We start from the raw sequence: 25521 nt of genomic DNA, 5'->3' as shown, positions 1-25521 counted from the left end.
AAAAAACACTGGTGGTTGAACCCATGATCTTCCTAGTTTCAAAGGATCACTGCTATGACCATCAGGGAAACCTTCTACCACATTTATTTTATATAATCCATAGAATCCCTACAGTGCAGAAGGAGGTCATTCGGCCTATCAAGTCTGTACAGACCACTATCCCATCCAGGACCTATTCCTGTTACCCCTCATATTTACCCTGCTAATCCCCCGACACTAGGGTCAATCAATCTAACCCACACATATTTGGACTGTGGGAGGAAGCTGGAGCACCCAATGGAAACCCATGCAGACATGGGGAGAATGTGCAAACTCCACACAGATAGTAACTTAAAGTCAGAATTGAACCTGGTTCTCTGGCGTTGTGAGGCATCAGTGCTAACCACTGTGCCACTCAACATAATGAGATTTAAGGACCAATATAAATTCTAAAATCTAAAATATGGCATAATAAAATAAGTGTTTATTGTATCACAGTGGTAGGCTATTTGTTATTTTTCTCCAATTCATGGAGTTATGGATTTCTGCCATATTTTTACTTATCAGCACATGCAAAACTAATGGGCAACATCCCATGTTTGCAGATAATCTATGACCACCGAATTATATGCAATGCATCCTCATACCAAATAAAGCATTATTTTAGGCACAGTCTACACTTTTGTAAGGCCATGACAAGGCCTTCTATGAATTTGGAGTTTACTTACCAGTGGGCCTTGTGGTCCCGGTGGGCCTGGCGGACCTGGTGGTCCAGGACGTCCTGTCCTTTCCTCCATTTCTCCTTTGTATGTTGGATGGCTCACTGTTTGGTCTGACGTGTTATTCGAAGTCTCGTGACGTTCGTCACCTTTCCAACGGGTGGTCATTTCTGTACGCTTCCTCTCCCTGATCTCTTCATTGGAAGCAATTTCTCCTTTGGCATCCCCGCCTGGGAAATGCTCACCATCCAGATCAATATCTACCTCATACCATCTCATCTTCTTCGAGTCTGGTGTTCTCTCATTTGCAAGATTATCATATTCTGCCAACATGTTTTCTTCCTGCCGTGAACCTGTTTCCATCTGAGACAAGTCCCCAATTATAGGAATACTTGGTGAAATTGTCTGCAAATCTGTGTAAGTCATTGTAGTCGGTTGATCAGAAAACTCTGACTCTCTAACCCGTTTTTGATCATGGGCTGCAATATCTTCCCGATCTCCAGTTAGTGATAAGTAGAACTCTTCACCAACAAGTTCATCAAGTTTATTGGAAGTCCTTAAGTGAGCCCACTCCTCATTCTTTTCCTGTACTTTATTGGGGTTGAAATCAGGAACTTGGAGAATGGCATTTGAAATACCTGTAGCGTTGAATGTGAATGCCGGATTACTGATGTTAGTAAGAGGCCTGTCCACTCCTGAATTTGTTATTTCATTGTAAGTGAGGTTTAGCAGCTCTGTGCTCCCATGCTGATTACCTATAAGTGGCTTTCTTGGTCCAGCGTCTGTTACAGGAACGTTCACAGTAGGAAACTCCCTCACAGCTCCTTTATTCAGAATCCCAGACACGGTACATCTTGTATGCATCCTAGGGTTTGTATATTCAGAATCCTGAGGAAGAAATAATACAGTCAGCAAAGGGACTACAGATCAGCATCCTGGAACGGCCATTTTTTTTGGAATTAGAAACAATGATTTGAACCTAGAAACATAAATAGTAAACAGTACATCCACGTAGATTGAAGGCCAGTGCATGTGGTGTACATTAAGTGGTTATGCTTTTTTTTCTAGAAATGTTAAATTATAACCATGTCTTTTATTTCTGCAAAACATAAGCTCATGTCAGCACTGCTATCTGTTAAACGTTTGCTGCTTTTAAGAGACCAGAGTGAATTTTGACTCAACCTTTGAGATAAAACAACCTTCCTGAATAAATTTCTGCCACAGCTTACCAATTAAAAGCTGTCAGCAATTCTACGCTTCTCCAGAGGACGCAGTGTTGAGGTCCCTCTAGATTACAATCAATTAAAAAAAAAATCACTGATTTGACAAGTGGTTCCACGCCAAGATTTTCCAATCGCCCATGAGGGCAGTTTCAGTGCGGGCGTGCTTTCAAGATAGCAGTCCCAGGTGGCGCGTCATTTTCCTGACGCCTTCAAGGCCCACTCGCCTCCCATTAGCTGCCCACGAACGGGCTGGGGAGAGTCAGAAGGTGATTTTGAAATAGCAGGTCGGCGAAAGCAAACAGTCTGGCGCACATTAGCACACAGCTGTCGGCTGCTATTAAGTCAGCCTGACTTAATGTTAATGCAGGAGAAAAGAATAAATGGGTTATTCTCTCAGAGTGGGGAAGCCATTAACTTGTCTATGGTTGGTTGGCCAATTCTCTGCCAGAAGGCTGCTGGCCCACAGATTTCCACCTCCTTGACTTTACAAGGCAGTGGGAAACCCAGTCATGGCTGCCATTTAATTTTCAATGTTGCAGTCCATCATTATAAAACATAGAACAGTACAACCCAGAAAGAGGCTCCTTAGCCCACAATATTGTGCGGATCGTTACACTACATCGTGCTTGGTCTATATTCCTTGCATCTCCAAATGCATATCTAGAATCATAGAATCCCTAGTGCATAAAGAGGCCATTTGGCCCATCAAGTCTGCACTGACCTCAAACCACCCAGGCCTTATTCCCCCAACCCCACATATTTACACTGCAAGTTCCCCCTGACACTAAGGGGCAATTTACCACAGTCAATCAACCTAACCTGCACATCTTTGAACTGTGGGAGGAAACCGGAGCACCTGGAGGAAACCCCACGCAGACACGGGGAGAATGTGCAAACTCCACACAATCACTTGAGCGTGGATTGAACCTGGGTCCCTGGTGCTGTGACGCAGCAGTGCTAACCCACTGTGTCACCGAATGATTAAAAGCCCCTTAAACTCCCCTCAACCACCACCCCTGACAGCACATTTCAGACACCTACCACTCTCACGATAGAAAACTTGCCCCTCATATTGTTTTTGAGCTTTCCCCTCTCATCTTAACTGCATGCCCCCTAGTATTAGGCATTTCAACTCTGGGAAAAAAGATTTTGACTGTCAACCCTATCTCGTAATTTTATAGATTTCTATCAGATCTCCCCTCTTGGCAATGCTCAGTGACAAAAATTGGATGTCAAGCTCATCCCCAGCCCAATTAGGGGACCTGCATTTGCAGACAGCCACAGTATGAAGGTGAGACCTGGGAATGGGCATCCAGGGCCTGACCATATATTGAAAATAGAACCTGTCACCTCACTGTAAAAAAACCTGGAAATGATAATCCCTTGCTGAATAAAGCGTACCTGGGATTTTAATGGTGTACTGCCAAATTTCTTTACTGGACTTGGAAGAACGTTATGTTTACTAAATGTAAGATTTCTGATCAGAGAATCCACATAATTTACAAATAAAATTTAAAGTTATAGACCATGATTTTCCGGCAGTTTATCCCCAGTTGCAAGCGAGGATGGAGAATTTGGCACTCAGACAAATCTCCATTCACAGCAGTGAGAACAGAGAATCCTGCTGGCATGAACGACAGGAAAATTCTGTCCATTGGGCAGCACAGTGGCACAGTGGTTAGCACTGCTGCCTCACAGCACCAGGGACCCGGGTTCAATTCCCAACTTGGGTCACTGGCTGAGTGGAGTTTGCACGTTCTCCCCGTGTCTGTGTGGGTTTCCTCCAGGTGCTCCGGTTTCCTCCCACAGTCTAAAAGGTGTGCGGGTTAGGTTGATTGGTCATGCCAAATTAACCCTTAGTGTCCTAGGATTTGAAGGGCTAGAGGGATTAGCAGGGATCGGGTCTGGGCGGGATTGTTGTCAGTGCAGTCTCGATGGGCCGAACGGCCTCCTTCTACACTGCAGTGTTTCTATGATTCTACAGTTATGTTTTAGTTTCTACCTTATTCCCGTGTGCATAGCCCAATCATTTAGTTAGCTCTCTAAAATATAAAATGAAAAGTGAAGGACTTCACTGGTTTTACATTGGGATTTGCTACCTGTGAGATTACACCATCGCAATTGGTTAGTTATCCTCCAGCAGGGTGCCTGGAGAGATCCCCTTAACTTGGTGACACAGTCACACTGACATTGGGAAGGAGAAGTCTGTATCCATGGGGGTCGACAGATCTTAGTTCGCAGCTATCTTCAATGTCAGCAGCAAGCACTGTTACTCTCCCACTGACCACATAATACAGCCCCTTAGCTTGCAACAGTCTATTGTCTTCCAGAAAACGATGACAGTACATTTCATCCACTCAGCAAAAAGTAAGATCAGGTACAGAGATATGTTGCTCATTACAAATCATTGAGGATTACATTTGACAGAAGTCATTTTCAAACGTAACTTTCATTGCAATGATATTTTCAAGTCCATGAGTCAAACTTGCAGCCTGCTTATTTATAGAATCATAGAATTCCTTCAGTGTAGAAAAAGGTCACTCGGCCCATCGAGTCTGCACCGACCACAGTTCCACCCAGGCCCTATTCCCGTAACCCCACATATTTACCCTGCTAATCCCCTGACACTAAGATCAATTTAGCATGGCCAATCAACCTAACCCGCACAGCTTTGGGCTGTGGGAGGAAACCAGAGCAAACCCAAGCAGACACAAGGAGAATGTACAAACTCCACACAGACAGTGGCCTGAGGCTGGAGTTAAACCTGGGTCCCTGGTGCTGTGAGGCAGCAGTGCGAACCACTGTGCCACCGTGCCTGCACAATGAGTACACCACTGGAGGAACGAACACGCACAGGACTCGAGCCAAATCAGAAACCTACTGCAACCACTATCAACTCAGCAATCGGACTAATCACTAACTCTGGAACCCACCCTGCTTTGAATTACATTGAACACTGCTTCTCTGGCAGGTGTCCATTTACAGCTATCCTTCAGTGTTAAAATGATAAATCCGAAAAAGCACACAACTGTCCATTACTGAAGGTCATATTTCCTTAATCTGTGGTAATGAGGGGTGACACTGCATGGAGACGGGGTGTAAATGCCAGCCAGGCCACAATACAGACTAATACAATTAAACATAAGGGAAAACGGTTCCCTTCCTTTAAACATTGCTCTGAAGAATAGCCAACATTGTTGGATCCAAACAGTTTTTGATAGTAAACGCCACAAGCTTTCAGAACACTGTTCCTTCGTCAGGTGAGTGGAGAGTTCTGATTAGAAACAGGACATATAAAGGCGCACACAGTTTACACAATACTGATTAGAATGTGAGTCTTTACAGCTAATCTGCTATTCAAGTCTTGAATTACAGCTAATCGGTCTATTCAAGACCAAAAGCAGTACAAATAGACAGCTGACAATTCAATGGAATAAATAAATGAACTGAACAGTGAGGGATTTGCAAAGTTATTATATAGCATCATAGAATCCCTACAGTGCAGGAGGCAGCCATTTTGCCCATCCAGTCTGCACCGAACACAATCCCACCAATACCCTATTCCTGTAAACCCTCATATTTACCCTGCTAATCCCCCTGACACTTGCGCTAATTTAGCACGGTCAATCAACCTAACCCACACATCTTTGGACTGAGACACGAAAACTGAGCACCTAGAAAAAACCCACGCAGGCACAGGGAGAACATGCAGACTCCACACAAACAGTCACCTGAGGCCAGAATTGAACCCAGGTCCCTGGCGCTGTGAGGCAGCACTGTGCCACCATGCCACCCCCATTGTTTAGTTGTTAATGTACTAACACCAAGGAATGCACACAAAGCAATCAAACACTCAGGGGATTAAACCATTATTTGGTTAGAAATGTCCAATAACAAAAATGCAGTTAAGCACATTTCAAATGTTGCTATTGAATAATAATGTAAGGAATTAAAACATTGCAGAAAGTATGTTTTAACATGAATAGTTGAACATATCCAGGAATCAAATCTGTCATCAAAACTTCAAGACACTGTGCTATGTTTCAAGAAACAGTACTCATTTTATTTATATATTAATTTGGAGATATCATTAGTAACGTACTAGCTTCAGATTTTCCTACCTTGTTGTTGTCACCATTGACAATGACAGTCGTATGTGCCAAAGTCACAAATAAACAGATCACTAAACATATCTTCACCATTGTGCAGAGAGGCTGTATCAGCTACTCGAAGCAGATCCAAACATATGGAACTGTGTAGCAGAATGGCATTATAAGAGAAGACCACATTTAAGCCCTGCCCTTTCCAATGCAACCGTGGAAACACTTCAGTATCTGAAACTTCTGAATGAAGTCTCACCAGCAGGTATTACCTGATAGCTTAAGTAGCCATCTGGAAGATACAAAAAAATGCTTTTTTTTTGGCCTTGCTTCTCAGCATTTAATCGATGCAAGGGAAATTTTGAATTATGGCATTTTCTTCTCCTGTGTCACAGAGATTAACTGGGATGGTACTCAGTCTGCCATCTCCATGGCTAACACATTGTAAACAGTGGCAGTGAGGCTTCTGCTGGGTTTTTCAAGCACCTGACTAAAACCCTTTGGAAAGTTTCATGCATGCGAGTGGCTGGGGATTGGATAGAAACGTAGCACTCAACAGTAAACCTGGTTTTAACAAGGTACTGGTCGCAGTCAGACGCAGACATGTTCATAACAATAAAAATCCTAATTATTTGTTGCAGCTCAATCTTTAACACAGTAAAACCGACCATAGAGTAATGTCCTTATGCCTGAAGCAGAAAAGCCAAGTTTTTAAGACACAGTATAGGAATATTTTCTCAACTGTTTTTCTTAATTACTTGATATTAATGGAATTCTAAAATGTAAAGTACTGGATACAGTTTTCCATTTGCATCCATCAACCATTAATTACCTCTTGTTTCCTGTCACTGAGCCAATTTTGGATCCAACCTGCCATCTTCTCCTGTATCCCATGAGATCTCACTTTTCTGACCATGTGGGACCTTGTCAAAGACCTTTCTGAAATCCACGTAGACAACATCAACTGTACTACACTCATCAATCCTCCTTGTTATTTCCTCAAAAAATTCTAAGCTAGTAAGGCATGATATTCCCTGAACAAAACCATGCTGACTAGCCCTGATCAATCTGTGCCTTTCCATATGACAGCTTATCCTGTCTCTCAGAATTGTTTCCAATAATTTGCTATCCTTCGTACCCCTTTTAAATAATGGTGCAACACTCATGGGTCTTCAATCCTTTGATACCTTCCCGATATCCAGTGAGGAATGGAAAATGATCCTCAACATCTGCTATTTTCTCCCTGGCTTCCTGAAACACTCTGGGATACAATCCATCTGATCCTGGTGGTTTATCCACTTTCAAGGATGTCAGTCCCTTGAGTATTACCTCTTTCATTAGGTTTATTGTAGATAATATTTCATACTCACTCCTCCCTTTAACTAGAATGTCCAAATCATCCCTCTTCTTAGAGAAGAGAGGCAAAGTACTCATTGAGAGCCCTGCCCAAATTTGATTTGATTTATTATTGTCACACACAGTGAAAAGAATTGTTTCTTGCGTGCTAAACAGACAAAACATACCATACATAGAGAAGGAAAGGAGAGAGTGCAGAATGTAATGTAACAGCCATAGCTAGGATGTAGAGAAAGATCAACAAGGTAGGTTCTTCCAAATGAACCCAAAAAATTAACATGTATATCTCTGATAGGCCCAAATTTTTTCTTAGTTATTCTCTTGCTCGTAATATATTGGTAAAACAGTGAAGAATTTTCTTTAACTTTACTTGCCAATAGTCTTTTGTATTCTCTCTTTACTTTCCTAATTTCTATTCTTACTTCACCTCTGCATTTTTTAGACCCCCTCAGGGCTTTCTACAGTATTAAGTCTTTTGTGACTGTCATAAGCTTTCCTTTTGTGTTTTATCTTGGTCCGTATGTTTCTGGATAATCAGGATTTGGCAGTAGCACCTTTTTACTTCCTGGGGAATGTCTACACGCAACATGTAGAATTTCACCTTTGAATGCCTCCCACTGCTTTGACACGGTTTTACCTTCTAATAGCCGTATCCAGTCAGCTCTCAACAACTCACCTCTCGGCTTTGTAAAATTTATTCTCCCCCAGTTTAAAATATTTACTCCTGTTCATCTTTACCCTTTTCCATAATGACGTTAAATCTAACTATATTATGGTAACTACCTCAAAATCGTTCCTCCAACTACTTCATCCACTTGCCCAGCTTCACTTCTCGAGGTTAAATCGAGAAATGCAGCCTCTCTCATTGAGCTTGTTACACGCTGGCTAAAAAAGTTCTCACGAATGCAGTTCAAGGATTTTGCACCTTCTGTGCCCTTCACACTGTTGGTATCCCAAATGATACTCGGGCAGTTGAAATTCCCAGTGATTTATGCCATGTTGTTTTTCCATTCAGAAATCTGTCCACATACTTGCTCTTCTAACTCCCTGCCACTATCTGTGGGTCTGTAGTACACTCCCAGCAGTTTGGCTGCCCCTTTGTCGTTGCTGAGCTCAACCCATATGGCCTCAATGTTTAATTCATTCTACCGTCCCTCCAAATAGCTGTAATTGAATCCATAACCAATAATGATACACCCCCCTTCTTTTTTTAATCCACCTCCCTATCCTGCCTAAAAACTCCGTATCCAAGGGTGTTGAGTTGCGGTTTTTGCCTTCCTTAAGCCAAGTTTCTATTATAGTGATGGATCATGTTGCCAAATGTCTGTGTTCTCAACTTATTATCATTTACTCTGTACCCATCATTTATTTATATACCTTTTAACACTGCTAAATTCTTGTGCTGTATGACTTGTAATCTATACTGCTTCTGTCTTTCCCAGCCACTCACTAATCTACTTTTCCCTGCTGTGAATTTTCCCTCAGGTTCCCATCCTCCCGCTAATCTAGCTTAAACCTCCCAACAACATGAGCAAATCTCCCTGCAAGCGTATCCAGGTGGAGACCACCCGGATTGCACAGGTTCCACCTTTCCCAGAACCATCCCTAATGCCTCAGAAATCTGATGGTCTTCCTCCTTCATCAACCTTCCAGCCACACGTTTAATCATTCAATTCCCCTGTTTCTACACCCACTTTTATGTGCGACTGGGAGTGCTCCTGAGATGACTACTTTCGAAGTCCTGTTTTTTCCTCCAAACTCCCTAAAGTATGCTTTCAGGGCTTCATTCCCTTCCCTACCTAAGTTATTGGTACCAACGTAGGCCTCAACCTCTGGCTATCATCCTACTCCAGAAAAACGTTCTACAGACGTTCCATGATATCCTTGACCATAGCTAGTCTGTCACCAGCACCCAACAATATTCAAACTCAACGTTACCCAATTAATGTCATTATAAAGTTTCAGAGCGGGATTTCCCAGCTATGCTCACCCCAAAATCAGAAAATCCCACTCGAGTTAAACGGACCTTTCCATGGTCTGCTCCCTAGCCCACTGTGATTCCTGTTGAGGGCGGGATGGGAAAAATTCACCCTTGAGTTTATTAGTGTCACACGTAGACTTACAGAAGTTACTGAAAAAATCCCCCAGTCGCCACACTCCGGCGCTTGTTCGGGTACACTGAGGGAGAATTTAGCATGGCCAATTAACCTAATTGGCACATCTTTTGGACTGTGGGAGAAAACCAGAGCACCCGGAGGAAACCCGTGCAAATATGGGGAGAATGGGCAGACTCTGCACAGGCAGTCACCCAAGCTGGGAATCAAACCCAGGTCCCTGGCGCTGTGAGGCAGCAATGCTAACCACTGTGCCACCATTATTTTCACAGAGCTTCATTGCAGTGTTAATGTAAGCTTACATAATACATGAATGAATAAACTTTATTTCACATTTTTAAATTCAGTCAATCGTAAAATTATTTATGGTTCTGCTGTAAATATACAACAGATGTTATGACATAGATTGGCCAATAAAACAGGTACAAGGCATGATGCTGGACAGTGGAAGCTGGGTTGAACATTTTATGTAACATTAAAGATACTCCTGGTATTTACTGGCAGATGGATTACTGTTACTGTGGCAACTCTGGTGCAATTCTGGAACCAAAGTGAACTTAATTATATATAATTAAAATATGAAATATGAGTTTGCATGTTAAAAGCAACATTCTATTTAATTGGAAAACTAATCATCCTTCGAAGCATATCATTACCAGTTGATAAGAAAATGCTGTCGTTCTACCAGGTCATTTTGAAACCACTAAAGTGTCGGTCACGAATGGAAACTTGTTGCATTGCTGAACACACTGTAAAACATTGTCAACCCACAGCAAACTTGGAAACAAAATTACTTCCAATTGAATGCGACAAGATATAATTTCCACAGTTCAAATTTGAACGTTCCAACGCAATACTACACAAAACCTTCAATTTAAGGCAATCTTGTAAGAGAAACAACTGCTCCTTTTAAATATATTTTTGTCAACGCAAGTTCATTCGCCCGATGAATTTTCAAAAGTGATCAGCGTAGCTCCATCTTACATAATTCTTTTAAGTTTAAGTTTATTTATTAGTGTCATAAGTAGGCTTGTATTAGCACTGCAATGAAATTGCTGTGAAAATCCCCTAGTTGCCACACTCCAGCTCCTGTTCGGGTACACTGAGGGAGAGTTTAGCATGGCCAATGCTATTAACCAGCACGTCTTTTAGACTGTGGGAGAAAACTGGAGCACCCAGAGAAAACCCACGCAGACACAGGGAGAATATGCAGTCTCCCCACAGACAGTGACCCAAGCTGGGAATCAATCCCAGGTCCCTGTGAAGCAGTAGTGATAACCACTGTGCCATTCTGGATCTTGAGAAAACTTACAAAAAAGAATGATTGCAAAATCTCATGCATTAAACAGGGTCACTCTTAATTGTTTTGCACCTTTGCTGAATGTTGTAAGAACAGAATAAATTCCTGCCTATTTGATCCCTACTCGAGTAAAACAATGAAGCCAACGTCAGGACTAGGTCAACAACAGTTACAAACTGTGAAGATCATGCAATTTACAACAGCCTTCTCAAAAGCTAAGTCATTTACATTGATTTGTGGCTGCGATTTTCCGTCTGCATTACGCCTAGCGCAGATCGCGCTAATCTGGGAAAACTGCCTGCAGGCCTTAGGAGGGGTTTTGCACCTGGGGCCAAATGTTTGCTTTTTTCCTGGTCCCTTTCTGCTGTTATGAACCAGATTTCACCCATAGAGTGCAAGGCTGATTAACATGAGATTTGCTTGATTTCAATCTGATTAGCGAGCTTGGCACATGGTCATCCCTTCCCTCCTGGAATATTCCACCCCCCCCCCCATACCCCCCCACCCCTCCATACACCCCCCCCCCCCCCCCCTCCCCCAAGGGAAAGTCACCTGGGTGCAAATTATTTTTTAGCCCTTTAAGTCTGGACTAAATTTCATGGATTGCAAAGATGATCCAGGAGGTAAGTGTCATTTAGCACTAATCCCCAGACTGAAAACTGCCAGCCCAATGGTCTGGCTGGATGTCACTCAGAGAGAGAAGGCAGGACATACATGCTGGGGAGGGGCGAGTGGTGATTGGGGGGGCTAACGATTGATAAGTCACAGTTCATGGTGCATTGAGTAAGATTGCGAGATGCGTACTGTGGACGATCCACAGTGCATGTTGGTGTAGTCCTATTCTGCCTCTGAAAGTACTACCGCCTTCTCACGATACAGTGACTTACACCCATCCAAACAATCGGCCATCAACATCTAACCTTCACGATTTTCAGCTGCCTCGGTTTCCAAGTCAGGATGAGTGTCAGCGTCAAGTATTTAAGATTAGGGGTTGGCCATCCAAAGGGGCAACCTTGTGCCTCACACTAGTGACCCTGCAACTCCGTTGGGGATGCACATGCCTCATCATGTGCAGAGAGGGTACAGAATTGTGGGAGGCCACTGGCGATCTGAAGGGGCATGGGCAGTGTCCCCGTCCACTGCAGTGACGATGTGGTAATGGCTAGCAGCCAACTGAGGTGACACATGGCACCGGGGATGGTGTCGGATTGTCAGCTTGCAGGATCATAAGAACAGGGGGTATTGGGAGGGATTGAGGGGCCCAGAATAGGTAATCTTACTGACTATCTCTCTGCCTCTTCTTTTTCCAGAGGAATCATGAAGGCTAAGGTTGAGCTATCAGAGCTGGCAGTAATCCAGTGGTGGCGGCTGACAAACGTCACCTGTGGCAAGGCCAACCCAGCCTGAAGGCTGCACCAGAACAACAGAGCCGCTGCCCCGGCTCAGTCCCCAGCTACTCATCGGTCTCCCTGTAATAGTCCAGGGCCTGGAAGAGACACATCCCACAAACTGTTAAATCAAAGGCCACTGGTGTGTCCCAGATGCTGTTGCCAAAATGGTTTCCCCTCCTCTGAAGAAGCTGTCAGCTCGGCCTCTTTGAAATAATGATTTATTTTTTCACCTCAAAGAGTCCCTCCGTGTTGTTTCAGCAGCTGCTACTTTTTCCTGCCGAGCTACGCTGTTGGCATGCACGGGAATGGAGTTTATGGCCAGGATCACAGACGATGGAGTCTTGCAGCCATTGTTGGCACTAGCGGGATTTTCCCACATCGCTGCAGTGAACGGAGATTTGGTTGAGCGCCAAATTCTCCATCTTCACTTGCAGTGGCGGTGAGGTGCACCCAGCTGGTAGGATCGCACCCAATGACTTCAGCCTTCCCACTATTTAATTGGAAGAAATTTCTTCCCATCCAATGTTGGAGCCAGCCAGCAGCGTGACAAATCAGAATGAGTGGCGGGTCTAGCGGTGAGTTGGAATGCAGTGTTGTCAGCGTACGTGAGGAACCTGACGTTGCACTTTCAGATAATTCCTCCACGGGGCAGCGTGTGGCTTGAGAAATAGTAGGGAGGCTGAGGAAAGTGGCACAGGGGTTAGCACTGCTGCCTCACGGCACCAGGGACCCAGGTTCAATTCTGGCCTTGGGTCACTGTGTGGAGTTTTCACATTCTCCCCCTGTCTGTGTGGGTTTCCTCCAGGGTGCCCCAGTTTCCTCCCACACTTCAAAGGTGCGTAGGGTTAAGTTGATTGATCATACTAAATTGTCCCTTAGTTTCAGGGGGATTAGCAGAGAAAATATATGGGGTTATGGGGATAAGGCCAGGAGGGATTGTTGTAGGTGTAGATGGGCTGAATGGCCTCCTTCTGCACTGCAGGGATTTTATGATAGATCCTCGTGGGACTCCAGAGGCAATGATGCATAATTGAGATCAACAGCAAAGCCAATCTTAGAGCCCCATTCTAATGTGTCCACAGCCTGATCTGAGTTCATAAAAGGCAGCAATGCTAAATACACACAAGATCATAAAAGCAGCAATTGCACAACTGCAGGTAATTAGTCATCAGCTGGTTTGTAGTGAGTTACATCTGACTCTAAATCCATAAGCACCTCCATAAGATGCCTGTCTCCATCCCCTGTCTCCAGCCCTGCCCTAACCAATTATTCATTGAGTTTAAATTCCATCAGCTGCCGTGGTAAGATTTGAACCCATGTATCCAGAGCATTAGCACACTCCAATTATATTACTACTATTGCACCACCACTCCCCCCACAGTCCACAGCTGTTACAATAAGGCCTTTACATTATGCATGCAATTTCTCCAGATTAATGAAAAGTAATTAAATTATTTTCAAACCTATGTGCTTTTCAGATCAAAGGACAGGTTTGAAGTTGGAAATGATTAATTTAAAATTTTATCTGGGGCAACCTTGGCGTGTAATGTTTCTATGGAAGCGGTTTGAGCGGGGAGATTTGCTTTTGTTTTGGTTTCTCTCAGTGATATCACAAAAAAGGTTAGTTAGTGCTTAGAGCCGGTTGGTGTTTGAAGATAGAAGACTGTCAGCAGTGGTGGTTTAAAGTAGCTGGAAGCAGTAGAAGAGAACTATTGGAAATCAAGGGGAATATTCTGATGTGAAATCACTAAGCACAAGGGTAATGAGGCCCATGCTTGAACTGGGGAGATCATATTTGTGCGGTACATTAGGGAAGTTGAAGTGTTGCTTAGCTGGAAGGTCCCCATTAATTTTCATACCTCAGCGAATAGCAGGAACATGAGGCAAATCAAAGTGAATTCCTGAAAGCTGTGGCACACCGTGGGTATGGTCCCAGGAGGTGTGAAGAAACCTTCAAAGACCTGGAGAGGGGAACTCTTGGATAAATATGAAGGTGGAATGATAAATGTCTGTTTAGATTTTTGGGTTTAAATAGTAAGGGTGCAAAATATAGTGCAATTACTTGATTTGATTAACTCTTGCACAGGTAAGGTTTTTGTTCGAAATGTGAAATCTTGTTGCACAATTCATTCAATGATTAAGTGGGAGAACTAATTTCTTTTTAAAGTTACCGGTCTCCACCAAGATCTTAACAGTACAAAAGACACAGAATTGTTATCTTTCCTCAGTAGGATCAGAATTAACCAGACACCATTAGACAAATTATTTCCAGCAAGAGCTTTGAAACTTGTTCAGGTTGAATCAGCTTTGAATGTTTCAGCATATTATGAGGACTATAATGGAGGTGAATAATTGGTGATGTAATGTCTACTGTAATAATTACAATGGAGGCTTTGGCACAGCAGGGATCCTGATGTCCCTTTCGCAAAGTACATTATTGCCTTTTGGAAAAAAAACATTTTATTTCTTTCAAAGCATTCTTTTATCCTGTGACATGTAATTACTTCCAGAGTCAAGATAGTTCCTTAAAATCAATCTTGTGATGTACCTCAATTTTCTAGTTAAATATGTTTCTACTTAAGATGAATGTTTCCATGTTTGTTAATCCTAAACAAAGATACTCACGTCACCGTTGTCAAGTTGTTCTGATCAGCGCAGTAATATTTTGGGTTTCACTGACACGTATACTTCAACCACAGGGGAAAATCCCAATAAAAATTCATGGACAGACAATTATTTGAACTTTCTCCCTAAATATCTGCATTGAATACGTCCTGCTTTGTAAATCAGGTAATCCTACAGTACAGGAGGCCGCCATTTGGCCCATCAAACCCACACTGACAACAATCCCAACCAGAACCTATTCCCATGACACCACATATTTGCCCTGCTAATCCCTGACACTAAAGGGCAATTTAGCAGGGCCAATCAGTCTAACCCACATGTCTTTGGTGTGTTGGAGAAAACCAGAGCACCCGGCGGAAACCCACGCAGTCACGGGGAGAATATACAAACTCCATACAGATAGTGACCCGAGGCCAGAATTGAACCCAAGTCCCTGGTGCTGTGAGGCAGCAATGTTAACCACTGCTCCACTGTACCGTCCAATGTAGATTTATTGGGTATAATTCAGCATTTATTTAAATTCTTATTTCAATTATTTATAGAATTAAACAAATCAAGATTTCTCTAGCAATAAATAGTTAACTGGACTGCCACTTAGATGTCAGAAATTATTACTGTTGAATTTTAGATCATGTTCCAGTGCAGGCTTCGTAGTGCCAAAACGCGGCAAAGTAACTTTACATTTTTTTGCTACCAAGCCAGGGACCATACTGAGTACATTTACAATATGGATGCAGGTACCTGATTAAGCCTACGTGGAAAAGGCAGATATGAATTATCAGGCAGGATTTTACAACCTCGCTAATCCCAAAACCCCGTAAAATTCCACCCAAGGTCAACGGACCTTTCCATTGTCCACCCTCGCCCGCTCCAATTTCTGAGACATGCGGGGCAGTAAAATTACAGCCTATATACAGTCAATCTGTATGTAATTCCCTGACCAAACAACCAGCAGCATACAGGAATAGAGAGCAGTCAAACTTTACCATAAATTGGGGATAGTCAGCTCTTATTTTTGCTTTGACAAAATTGAAAAGTGAGTCCTTAAAATATTCCTTAGTGATCAGAGTAATTCTTAATTCTTCTGCCTGGTTACAATGATTCTCGTAATGCACAGTCACAGCAGTGCAAATCTATGTCAAGGTGAGGGTAGGCATTGGCCCATTTTGTGAATGGATAATCTCATGCTTTACAGTTTGCAATACAAAACAACAATTCACATCAGCACAACAATTGTCCAATAATTAACCTTCAGTAATAACTTCTAGAACTATAACAAGAGTTCAGAAATGAAAGTGATTGTCAGAAGTAGCAGAGCTGGCATCAGGCTTTGATTTTACACAATGAGTTGTTGTTATCCAGAATGCACTGTCTCAAAAGGTGGTGGAAAGCACATTCAGTCGCCACCTTTAAAAGAAAATTGGATAGGAACTTCGAAGGAAAGAGTTTATAGGGAGATAGGTAAAGAACAGGGTAGTGGGATTAACTGGACACTTTATTAAAGTGTAGCCACCAGTACAATGGGTCAAATGGCTTCCCTTATGCTGTATCACAAGATGTGAAATGAGTTTCAAGCATATATCCATGCCATCAAAAACATCTTTTATCACCCTGATTGTCCAACTCGCCTCCTGCCTCAACATATCTGCTATTGAAACTCTCAACATGCCATTGTTAGCTCTAGACTTGAATATTCTAACTATAGGAGGAGGCAATGGCTTAGTGGTATTATCGCTAAACTATTAATCCAGAAATGCAGCTAATGTTCTGAGGACCCAGGTTCAAATTCTGCCACGGCAGTTGGTATAATTTGAATTCAATAAAAAATACCTGGAATTAAGAATCCACTGAGGACCATGAAACCATTGTCAGTTGTTAGAAAAACCCATCTGGTTCATTGATGTCCTTCAGAGAAGGAAATCTGCCATCCTTACTTGGTCTGGCCTACATGTGACCCCAGAGCCACAGCAACGTGGTTGACTCTCAACGTCCCTTCGAGGGCAACTAGGGATGGGCAATAAATGCTTGCCAGCCAGAGACTCCCATTTCCCATGAACGTATAAGAAAAGATTACCTGCTGGATGGCCTCTCTCTCACTCCCCGTAAACTCTGTAGTCCAAAGCCTGTGTTCTAATTTGTTCCAAGTTCTCTGATTCATCTATCATTTTTATGCAGGAGTGGCCTACCCTGGCTTCCAGGCAATCAATAACTTAATTGTAAAATTCTCATCTTGGTTTTGAAATTCTTCCAGGGCCTTGCCCCCTAATCTTCTCTCGTCCAACAAAATTCTGATATCCCCATTCTTTAATTCTGGCCTCACAAACTATTGAATCCCATAGAACCCCTACAGTCCAAAAGGAGGCCATTCAGCCCATGGAGATTGCATCGACCATAATACCACCCAGGCCCTATCCCTGTTAGCCCACTTATTTACTGTGCTAATCCCCCTGACATTAAGGATCAACTTAGCATAACCAATCAACCCAACTACACATCTTTGGAGTGTGGGAAGAAACCGGAGCACCCAGAGAAAACCCACGCAAACAGGGGGAGAATGTGCAAACTCTGCACAGACAGTGACCCGAAGCTCGAATTGAACCTGAGTCCCTGGTGCTGTGAGGCTCTGTACTGCGCTGTTGGTGTAGGGAGGACTTATGGAGTTAGGAGTCACTCACTGCAAGACTATCCAACCTTTTGAAAGGGCCCAAACCTTTATCAAGGAAAGTTAAATAAATCTTTGAGGGATACAACTAAGTTTAAAATATGTTCCATTGGAAATCAATGACAACACGAAGAGAGTCAGTTCTTGAGGCCTCCTTTCTGGCACACAATCCCACCTTCCAAGTGATGCAAATGGTTCCGATTTCCTCAGGTTCTGATGGGCCTCTGCAGTCGTATGGGTAGAGATGCAAATTTGATTTTTAAAATGATAAGATCTGCCACAGAAGTGAAAAATCTAGAAACTGGCTAACTGGACAAAAGTGAATGAAGCGATGTACACTGTAACACATGTAGCTGACCTTAGTAAAGGATAATGGATTCTGCAATGCGTTAGATAAGGCTAATAATTTCCCCTTCAGGAAAGGAGATCAATTGGCTTATCCTTAGCATCATTTTGCAACCCTGTTGCTTCCTTAAAAGTCACTACAGATAAAAGTACTTTTCACTGAGAAGGAGCATTTTGTCACAACATCTTTGAGATTTTAGCCTCCTTTTGTGTTGCTATTAACTTATGTTTCCACATTGAATTGGACGTGAATGCAATGTTTGGGACTGACTCAGTTTGAATTCCTTATCTTTACATGATAGATGTCTCATGTTGCTGTATTATGCACAACCTGATCGACTGAATGACCACCATATGTAAAGTAGCCAATAAAGATTCTCTGAGAAAGGAGAGAGTGAGCGCGTAGAGACAATTAATTTATACATTTCCAGATGTGGACCAGTTCTATTAGTACATTCTGCCTTTGTGGCAAATGGTTTCTACTGGATGTCAAAATGAAATTTGCATTTATATAGAATCTTGCATGATCACAGAATGTGCCAAAATGCTTTATATCCAATGAATTACTTTGGAAGTATGGTCATTGTTGCAATTCAAGAAACACAGCCATCGATTTACACACAGCAAGCTCCCACAAGAATGTGACAATGGCCAGATACTCTGGCTGGAATTTTACCACTCTCCATACTGGCACAGTGAACGGAAATTTGGCTTTGGCCAAATTCTCCAACCTCTCGCTGCAGTGGGAGCGTGGTGTGAACGGCAGGTAAGATCACACCCTCTAGTGAGGTGTGGTGGGAGGGCATGAGATGGTAGTCAAAAGCATGAGTGCATGAGGGACAGCACATTAGCACAGTGGTTAGCCCTGCTGCTCCTCAGTACCAGGGACCTGGGTTCATTTCCTGGCTTGGGTCACTGTTTGTGCAGAGTCTGCACATTCTCCTTATGTCTGCATGGGTTTTCTCCCACATTCTGAAAGACGTGCTGGTTTAGGTGCGTTGACCCAAGCAGGCGCTGGACTGTGGCGGTTAGGGGAATTTCACAGTAACTTCATTGCAGTTTTGATATAAGCCTACTTGTTACTAATAAATTGAAAGAAATAAAGAGCATTCACATCATCTTTATCAGCAGCTTAAGTTATCCCAGATGAAATGATTTTAGTGAATGTTATTCCTGTCTTATTCCAGCCATCCATCTTCTGGTGGGAAATACAAGATTAGATATCTGTGACAGGATTAATCAATGTGTCTGGCAGGCTGAAAATTCCAATTTCCTTCAGCTATACTGCAGATTCTGGTATCTTAATTTGAGAAATGATTCTTTTGTCCAACTCAAATCACTGAAGTTATATTTGACATTATATTTGAGCTAAGGTTAATTCAGATGTCAACCATGGTTAATTAATAGTGTTCAGAGTCAGAAGATAGAGGGATCAATAACATGAGTGTATAATCCAGGCTGACACTTCCATTTAATATCAAGGGAGTGCCCCACAGCTCAAGGTGCAATTTCTTGGGTGAATCACTACAACTGAGGTGACATCTGCCCTCTCAGATGGGGGCGAATTAACCCATGGCATGTTTGAAGATAATGCTGTATGTCCAATCTAATGGTTTATTCTTCAACCAATGTCACTGAACAAATAATCTAATCACGTTACCGCAGAGCTGTTTGTGGGATCATGCTGTGCAAAGATTGACAGCTGATTTCCCCTGTTACTACACTGATCGCACTTCAAAAGCAATCATTGGCTATAAAGTGCGTTTGGAGATGCAAAGGTCCTGAAAGGTGGAATATAAAAGCAGTTTCCTTTCTCCTTTTGATTTACACTGTATGAAAGCTGTACAGTGTTTTTACAGGATATTTGCATTATGTATATGTGGGGGTAAAGGGCCATTTCACAAATCCCTAATTCATTTAATCATCTTCTCAAACATCAGTTCCTTCACAAAAAGCAATTAAGTATAAAAGTAAGCCTTTAAGAACCCACCTCCAATGTTCCAATTTCTTTCCTTTCCATTTTTGAACATGATTGGCCATGCTAAATTGCCCCTTAGTGTCAGAGGAATTGGAAGACTAAATAGGTCAGGTTATGATGTAGGGTCTGGGTGGGATTGTTGGCGGTGCAAGCTACACATTGGATTCCATGATTCTATGATCCTGAAGGTGTTGCTATGTGCTGAGATAAGATTGTAAGAAAACTGACCGCCTTCCGGACATTTACACATGCAATAACCCAGATGGTAAGCACACAAAGGATATTGGACGATGTCATCAGGAGCTGAGTCTGGGACAGATTTGTTCCTGGGATGCTGGAACTAATTGGACTACCTTTACCACAGCTCAACTTCTCTTAATCCAAGTTGTTCACAGAATATAGGTGATATTGCCTATTCTTATTAACCCCAAGAGGCAAGGTTGAATATTCTTATTAACCCCAAGAACTATTCCAGTCCCCTTGGTGAGGGAGCTCTCATGATGGTGTCAGCTAAGAATTCTAGGATTTTGACCAAATGGCGATGAAAGAATGACAGCATTTGTTCAAATCCGAATGTGGCATGCCTCCAGCCTCCCCTCCTTAATTTTGCTGTTCTCATTGGTTTGAGGACAGGAGCTGGGAGATGCCATTGAAGTCTTAGGAGATGTCTGAATGAACCAGGTAGCCACCTCGCCTTTAAGACGTAGCTCCACATTAGACAGTGCATGTCCCCACTTGACTCACTGGGACACAGCCCTGTTAGCCAAGCGTCAGCCGATAATATGTTTCATATGTGTCTCCACTTTGGCATTGAGCCCACAGACGGTACTTAACCAGCCTATTTCAGTCTCTTTTCAATCAGTAACTTGTACTTAGGCTAACAAATCAAATCCTTCCAGGTACATAATAAATTAGTGACATTCCTCATGTTGGATTTCGAAGTGCAGCCAATGTTGTACGGAAGGGAGAAAGCCATTTCGCCTAAGTATGTTTCATTCAACTTTACTATGAAATTTTCCAGAAAACAGAAAATATAATCTTGGTAATTCAAAGCAGAAGCGATAAACTCATGGGATTCATGTCATTGTTGACAGGACACGGTAGTTTGGCTTTGAAGTCCTTGCTGTTTGTTTGATTCAATGGTATTTGACTACGTGAGTTTTACTAGTTTAGGGTAAAACAATCCAGATCCACTGTTACAATCCAAAAAAAGACCTGAAGTTGGAAGTCATAAAACAAAAAAAAAGCTTAAGAGGAGAAAAAAAATGAAAAGGAAGGTATTATTTTTGTCATCGAATAAGCTGCGATCATATTGAAGAACAACAGGGAACTCTTCATACAATCCACTCCAAATTCACGATTCCAATATAGCAAGAAGATTTCCCCATTCGTGCACCTGACTGCACTTCATCCGATCTTAGCTGTTGAACTAACTGGGCCATGGCGCTAATACATGGATCACATTCAATTCTGGTCTTGGGTGACTGTGTTGAATTTGCACCTTCTCCCCGTGTCTGTGTGGGTTTCTCCCAAAGATGCGCAGGTTAAGTGGATTGGCCATGCTAAATCGCCCCTTAGTGTCCCAAGGTATGTAGGTTAGATGAATTAGTAATGATAACTGTGGGGGTTACAGGGATAGGTGGAGGTGCCTGGCTAAGATATACTGTTGGAGAGTCAATGCAGACTCGATGGGCTGAATGGCCTTTTCTACACTGTAGGGATTCTACGATGATTCCAAGATGATGACGACTTTGAGAAATAATTTTGCTTGCAGGACATCAACATGGCATTGATGCTGCAATTGGCTTGATGTTGCGATTGTGTTTAAAATCTGTATTTATATTTGCATTTTGCGCAAGTGAAGCTCGCTGTCACTGAATGCAAACTTTGGAAAAAGAAATCCCATGTTGCAAATGGGTGCAGCATTTAAACTATAACACAGACGACCACATAAAACGGCTGAAAATAAATAGGACAGCTAGAAAAAAAATTAAAAAAAGAACATGCTGGAAATATTCAGGTCAGGCAGCATGTATGGATGAAGAAACAATTAATGTTTCAGGTTAGCGAACTTTCATCCGAAATGGGAAAAGGTAGAAATGTAATAGGTTCAGCGAGGCGGAATATCTGTGATAGGGAAGAAGGTAGGAGTGGTTAAATGACAAAAGAGTGAGTCCAAAAGAGGGAGTGGTAATTTTTAAAAATAAATTTGTGGGACAAGGGTGTCATTGGCTGACCGGCATTTATTGCCCATCCCTTGGAGGGCAGTTGAGAGTTAACCATGTTGCCTTGGCTCTGGAATCACACATAGGCCAAACCAGGTAAGGACGGCAGATTTCCTTCCCTAAAGGACATCAGTGAACTAGTTGGGTTTTTCCGACAATGGTTTCATGGTCATCAGTAGATTCTTAATTTCAGGTATTTTTTATTGAATTCAAATTCACTATTTGTTGTGGTGGGATTCGAACCCGGGTCTCCAGAACATTAGTTGGGTTTCTGGGTTAATAACCTAGCAATAATACCACTGGTCCATCACCTATATTGTCCCCTTTATTGGGACATTAAAAGAAAGAAAATATGTATCTAGAGGTGTGCATTATGAAAAAAACAAATTCAAGGCATGTGTGTGCTTCTTGCCCATGCCTATTTGCCATTGAGATGGTGGTGGTGAGCTGCCCTCTTGAACTGCTTAAAGTTCTTGTGGTGTAGATACACCAATAATTTATTGTTAGGGGGTGTCAGAGGGTGAGAGGTTTGAAGGAAAGGAATGATAGGCAATGCACGGCCAGGGACGGGATGGGGGGGGAAAAGATGTTGGACGTAGGAGGTACAGCCAACGATGAATGAAAGGGAAAAAGCCATTCGGCCCACGTATTTTTCTGTGTCATAATAAAAGTAAAATAATTTGCTAGAGCTCTTCGAAGATGTAACAAGAAAATTGGATAATGGTGATCCTGTAGATGTGGCATATCTAGACTTCAGGAAAGTTTTCGATAAGGTGCCACACAGAAGGTTAAAACACAAGGTTAATTCACATGGGAGGAGGTTAATTTATTAGCCAGGAAAGAAGATTGGCTAACTGACAAAAGGCAAAGAGTCAGGATAAATGGGCCTTTTTCTGGTTGGCAAGATTTAACCAGTGGGGTGTCAGAGGGTTCAGTCCTTGGGGCCCCAATTATTTACAATCTACACCAATGACTTGGATGTAAGAATAGAAGGTACTAAAACCGAATTTGCAGATGATACTAAAATAGGTGGGATAGAAAGTTGCAATCAATAAATGGGAAATTTAGAAATAGATGTGGAGAGGTTAGGTGAGTAGGCCAAAATTTGACAGGTGGAGTTTAACATGGGTTAGTGTGAGGTTATCCATTTTTGTCGGAAACATAGATTGGCAAATTATTATCTAAATGGAGAGAAACTTTAGAGTGCTTCAATGCAGAGGGATCCGGGAGTCCTTCTGCATGATTTGCGGGTACTGCAGGTAATAAGGAAGACAAATTCTATTCCCACTGAATAGAACCATAGAATAGTTGAACATGGTTCTATTCCGTGGGACTAGGCAGAAAAATGATTTGGCGCAGCCAAGAAGGGTCACAAGGCCTGTTTCTGTGCTGTAGTGTGCTACGGTTCAAATAGAATTTTGGCACCTATTGCTTAAGAAATGGAGTATAAAAGTAGGGAAGTGTTGCTGCAACTATACAAGGTATTAGTGAGACCACACCTGGAGTATTGCGTCCAGGTTTGGTCTCCTTACTTGAGGAGGGATGAAGTTAAATTGGGGGCAGTTCAGAGGAGATTCACCAGGTTGATTCCAGAGATGGGGGATTTATCTTCTGAAAAGAGATTGAGTAGTTTAGGCGTATATCTGCTGGAGTTGAGAAGAACGAGAGGAGATAATTGAGGTATACAAGATACTAAAGGGGATCGACAATGTGGACGGTAAAGGGGATTTTCCCGCTTGTGAAGCAATCTAGAACAAGTCATAGTTTGAGGATGACGGGTAGTAGATTTAAAACAGAGACAAGGAGAAACTACTTCTCTCAAAGGGTTGTGAATCTTTGTAATTCACTACCTCAGCGTGTGGTGGATGCCGGGACAGTGAGTAAACCTAAGAAAGAGGTAGACTGGTTTTTAATTATCAATGGGAGAAAGGCTTACGGGGAATGGGCAGAAAAGTGGAATTGAGGCTAAGATTAGATCAACCTTGATTGTACTTAATGGCGATGCAGGAGCTGAGTAGCTGACTCCTGCTCCTCATTCCTATGTTCTTATTCTGAATAACCACTTCAAAAGTACTTGTACTCTGCAGTTAATTTCTGCTGCAGATTATAAAATCAAATACACTCATCATCTCCTTAAACATCGTCTGCTTGGCTATATAAACATGTCTACAATTTGTTAGTTGCAGCAAAAAACTACTGTTAGCTTTGGACTTTGAATTCCATCTTTAAAATAATCATTTACAAAGGAAACAGTAAATTCAGTGGATACCTTGTCACAATTCATTTAAATTTTCCTCAAAGTTTACTGATGATGATGAGAAGACTTAAAAAAAAATCTGTTTGAAATTCTCTTTTTTCCAATCTGGCAGCGCCTCGAACTTTACTTGACCAAGTTAAAGGCTGTTTGAATGAATTCTATTATTAATTCCAAGAATGCTTAAGACTCCCCTCCAAATTCAGAATGACTCAACGGCACAGACCTGAACCTTCTTTTCAGCTTGAGAAGTGGAGAAAACCTTAAATCTCTCTGCAAACGCGAAGAAATGGAGCAGGGCTTGGGTTTACATTTCACAATAAGATCCCGGTGCGTTAACGTGCTGCCTTTCAGCACGGTGGCACAGTGGTTAGCACTGCTGCCTCACAGGGCCAGGGACAGGGGTTCAATTCCCAGCTTGGGTCACTGTGCGGAGATTGCATGTACTTCCAGTGTCTGCACGGGTTTCCCCCGGGTGCTCTGGTTTCCACCCACAGTCCAAAAGACATGCAGGTTAGGTGCATTGGCCACGCTAAATTCTCCCTCAGTGTACCCAAACAGGTGCCGGAGTGTGGCATCTAGGGGATTTTCATAGCAACTTCATTGCAGTGTTAATGTAAGCCTACTTGTGACTAATAAATAAACTTTACTTTATAAAAGGAACCAGCCAAAGTTGGCACGATGGCACAGTGGCTAACACTGTTGCCTCATAGCACCAGGGACCCAGGTTTGATTCCTGGCTTGAGTCAGTGTGTGTGGAGTTTGCATATTCTCCCTGCGTCTGTGTGGGTTTCCTCCGGTTTCCTCCCACAGTCCAAAGACGTGAGGGTTAAGTGGATTGGCCATGCTAAATTGCCCCTTAGTGTCAGGGGACAAGTTAGGGTAAATGCATGGGGTTTTGGGGATAGGGCCTGGGTGGGATTGTAGTCGGTGCAGACTCGATGGGCTGAATGGCCTCCTTCTGCATTGTAGGATTCTATATTTCTATCTGATAACAAGAAGGAACTATTGTAAACTAGATTAAATTCCTCTTGAAATATAAAGAGCAAGTAATTGCTGTAAAATTTCTTCTCTCCCTTAAAATGGGTATGTCTTACACAATTGCAGACGTTAAAATTATTCATGGATATGGAGAGACTTCTTGTCACTTTAGAAAATTATATGCCCCACATATAACATTTGCACCACACAACTACTAGGCAATGATTATCTCCAACAATAACGGATTTAACCTTCCCTTCTTCACATTT

The 25521-nt window shown here is 42.5% G+C and overlaps 1 protein-coding gene across 1 annotated transcript in view; it reads right to left on the bottom strand.

The window, feature by feature from the left end:
• LOC145358117 (uncharacterized) overlaps window positions 1–25521 on the bottom strand; it is a 237378-nt gene that overhangs the window by 73715 nt on the left and 138142 nt on the right. The window contains exon 6 of the mRNA XM_080211791.1: window positions 708–1586. Coding sequence (XP_080067917.1) covers window positions 708–1586 — 879 coding nt within the window. The remainder of the gene's footprint in view (window positions 1–707; window positions 1587–25521) is intronic.

The sequence above is a fragment of the Carcharhinus amblyrhynchos genome, chromosome 25 (assembly GCF_965287045.1).
Source record: "Carcharhinus amblyrhynchos chromosome 25, sCarAmb.v2.hapA, whole genome shotgun sequence".
NCBI lineage: Eukaryota > Metazoa > Chordata > Chondrichthyes > Carcharhiniformes > Carcharhinidae > Carcharhinus > Carcharhinus amblyrhynchos.
This window is presented reverse-complemented; position numbering and strand designations above follow the sequence as displayed.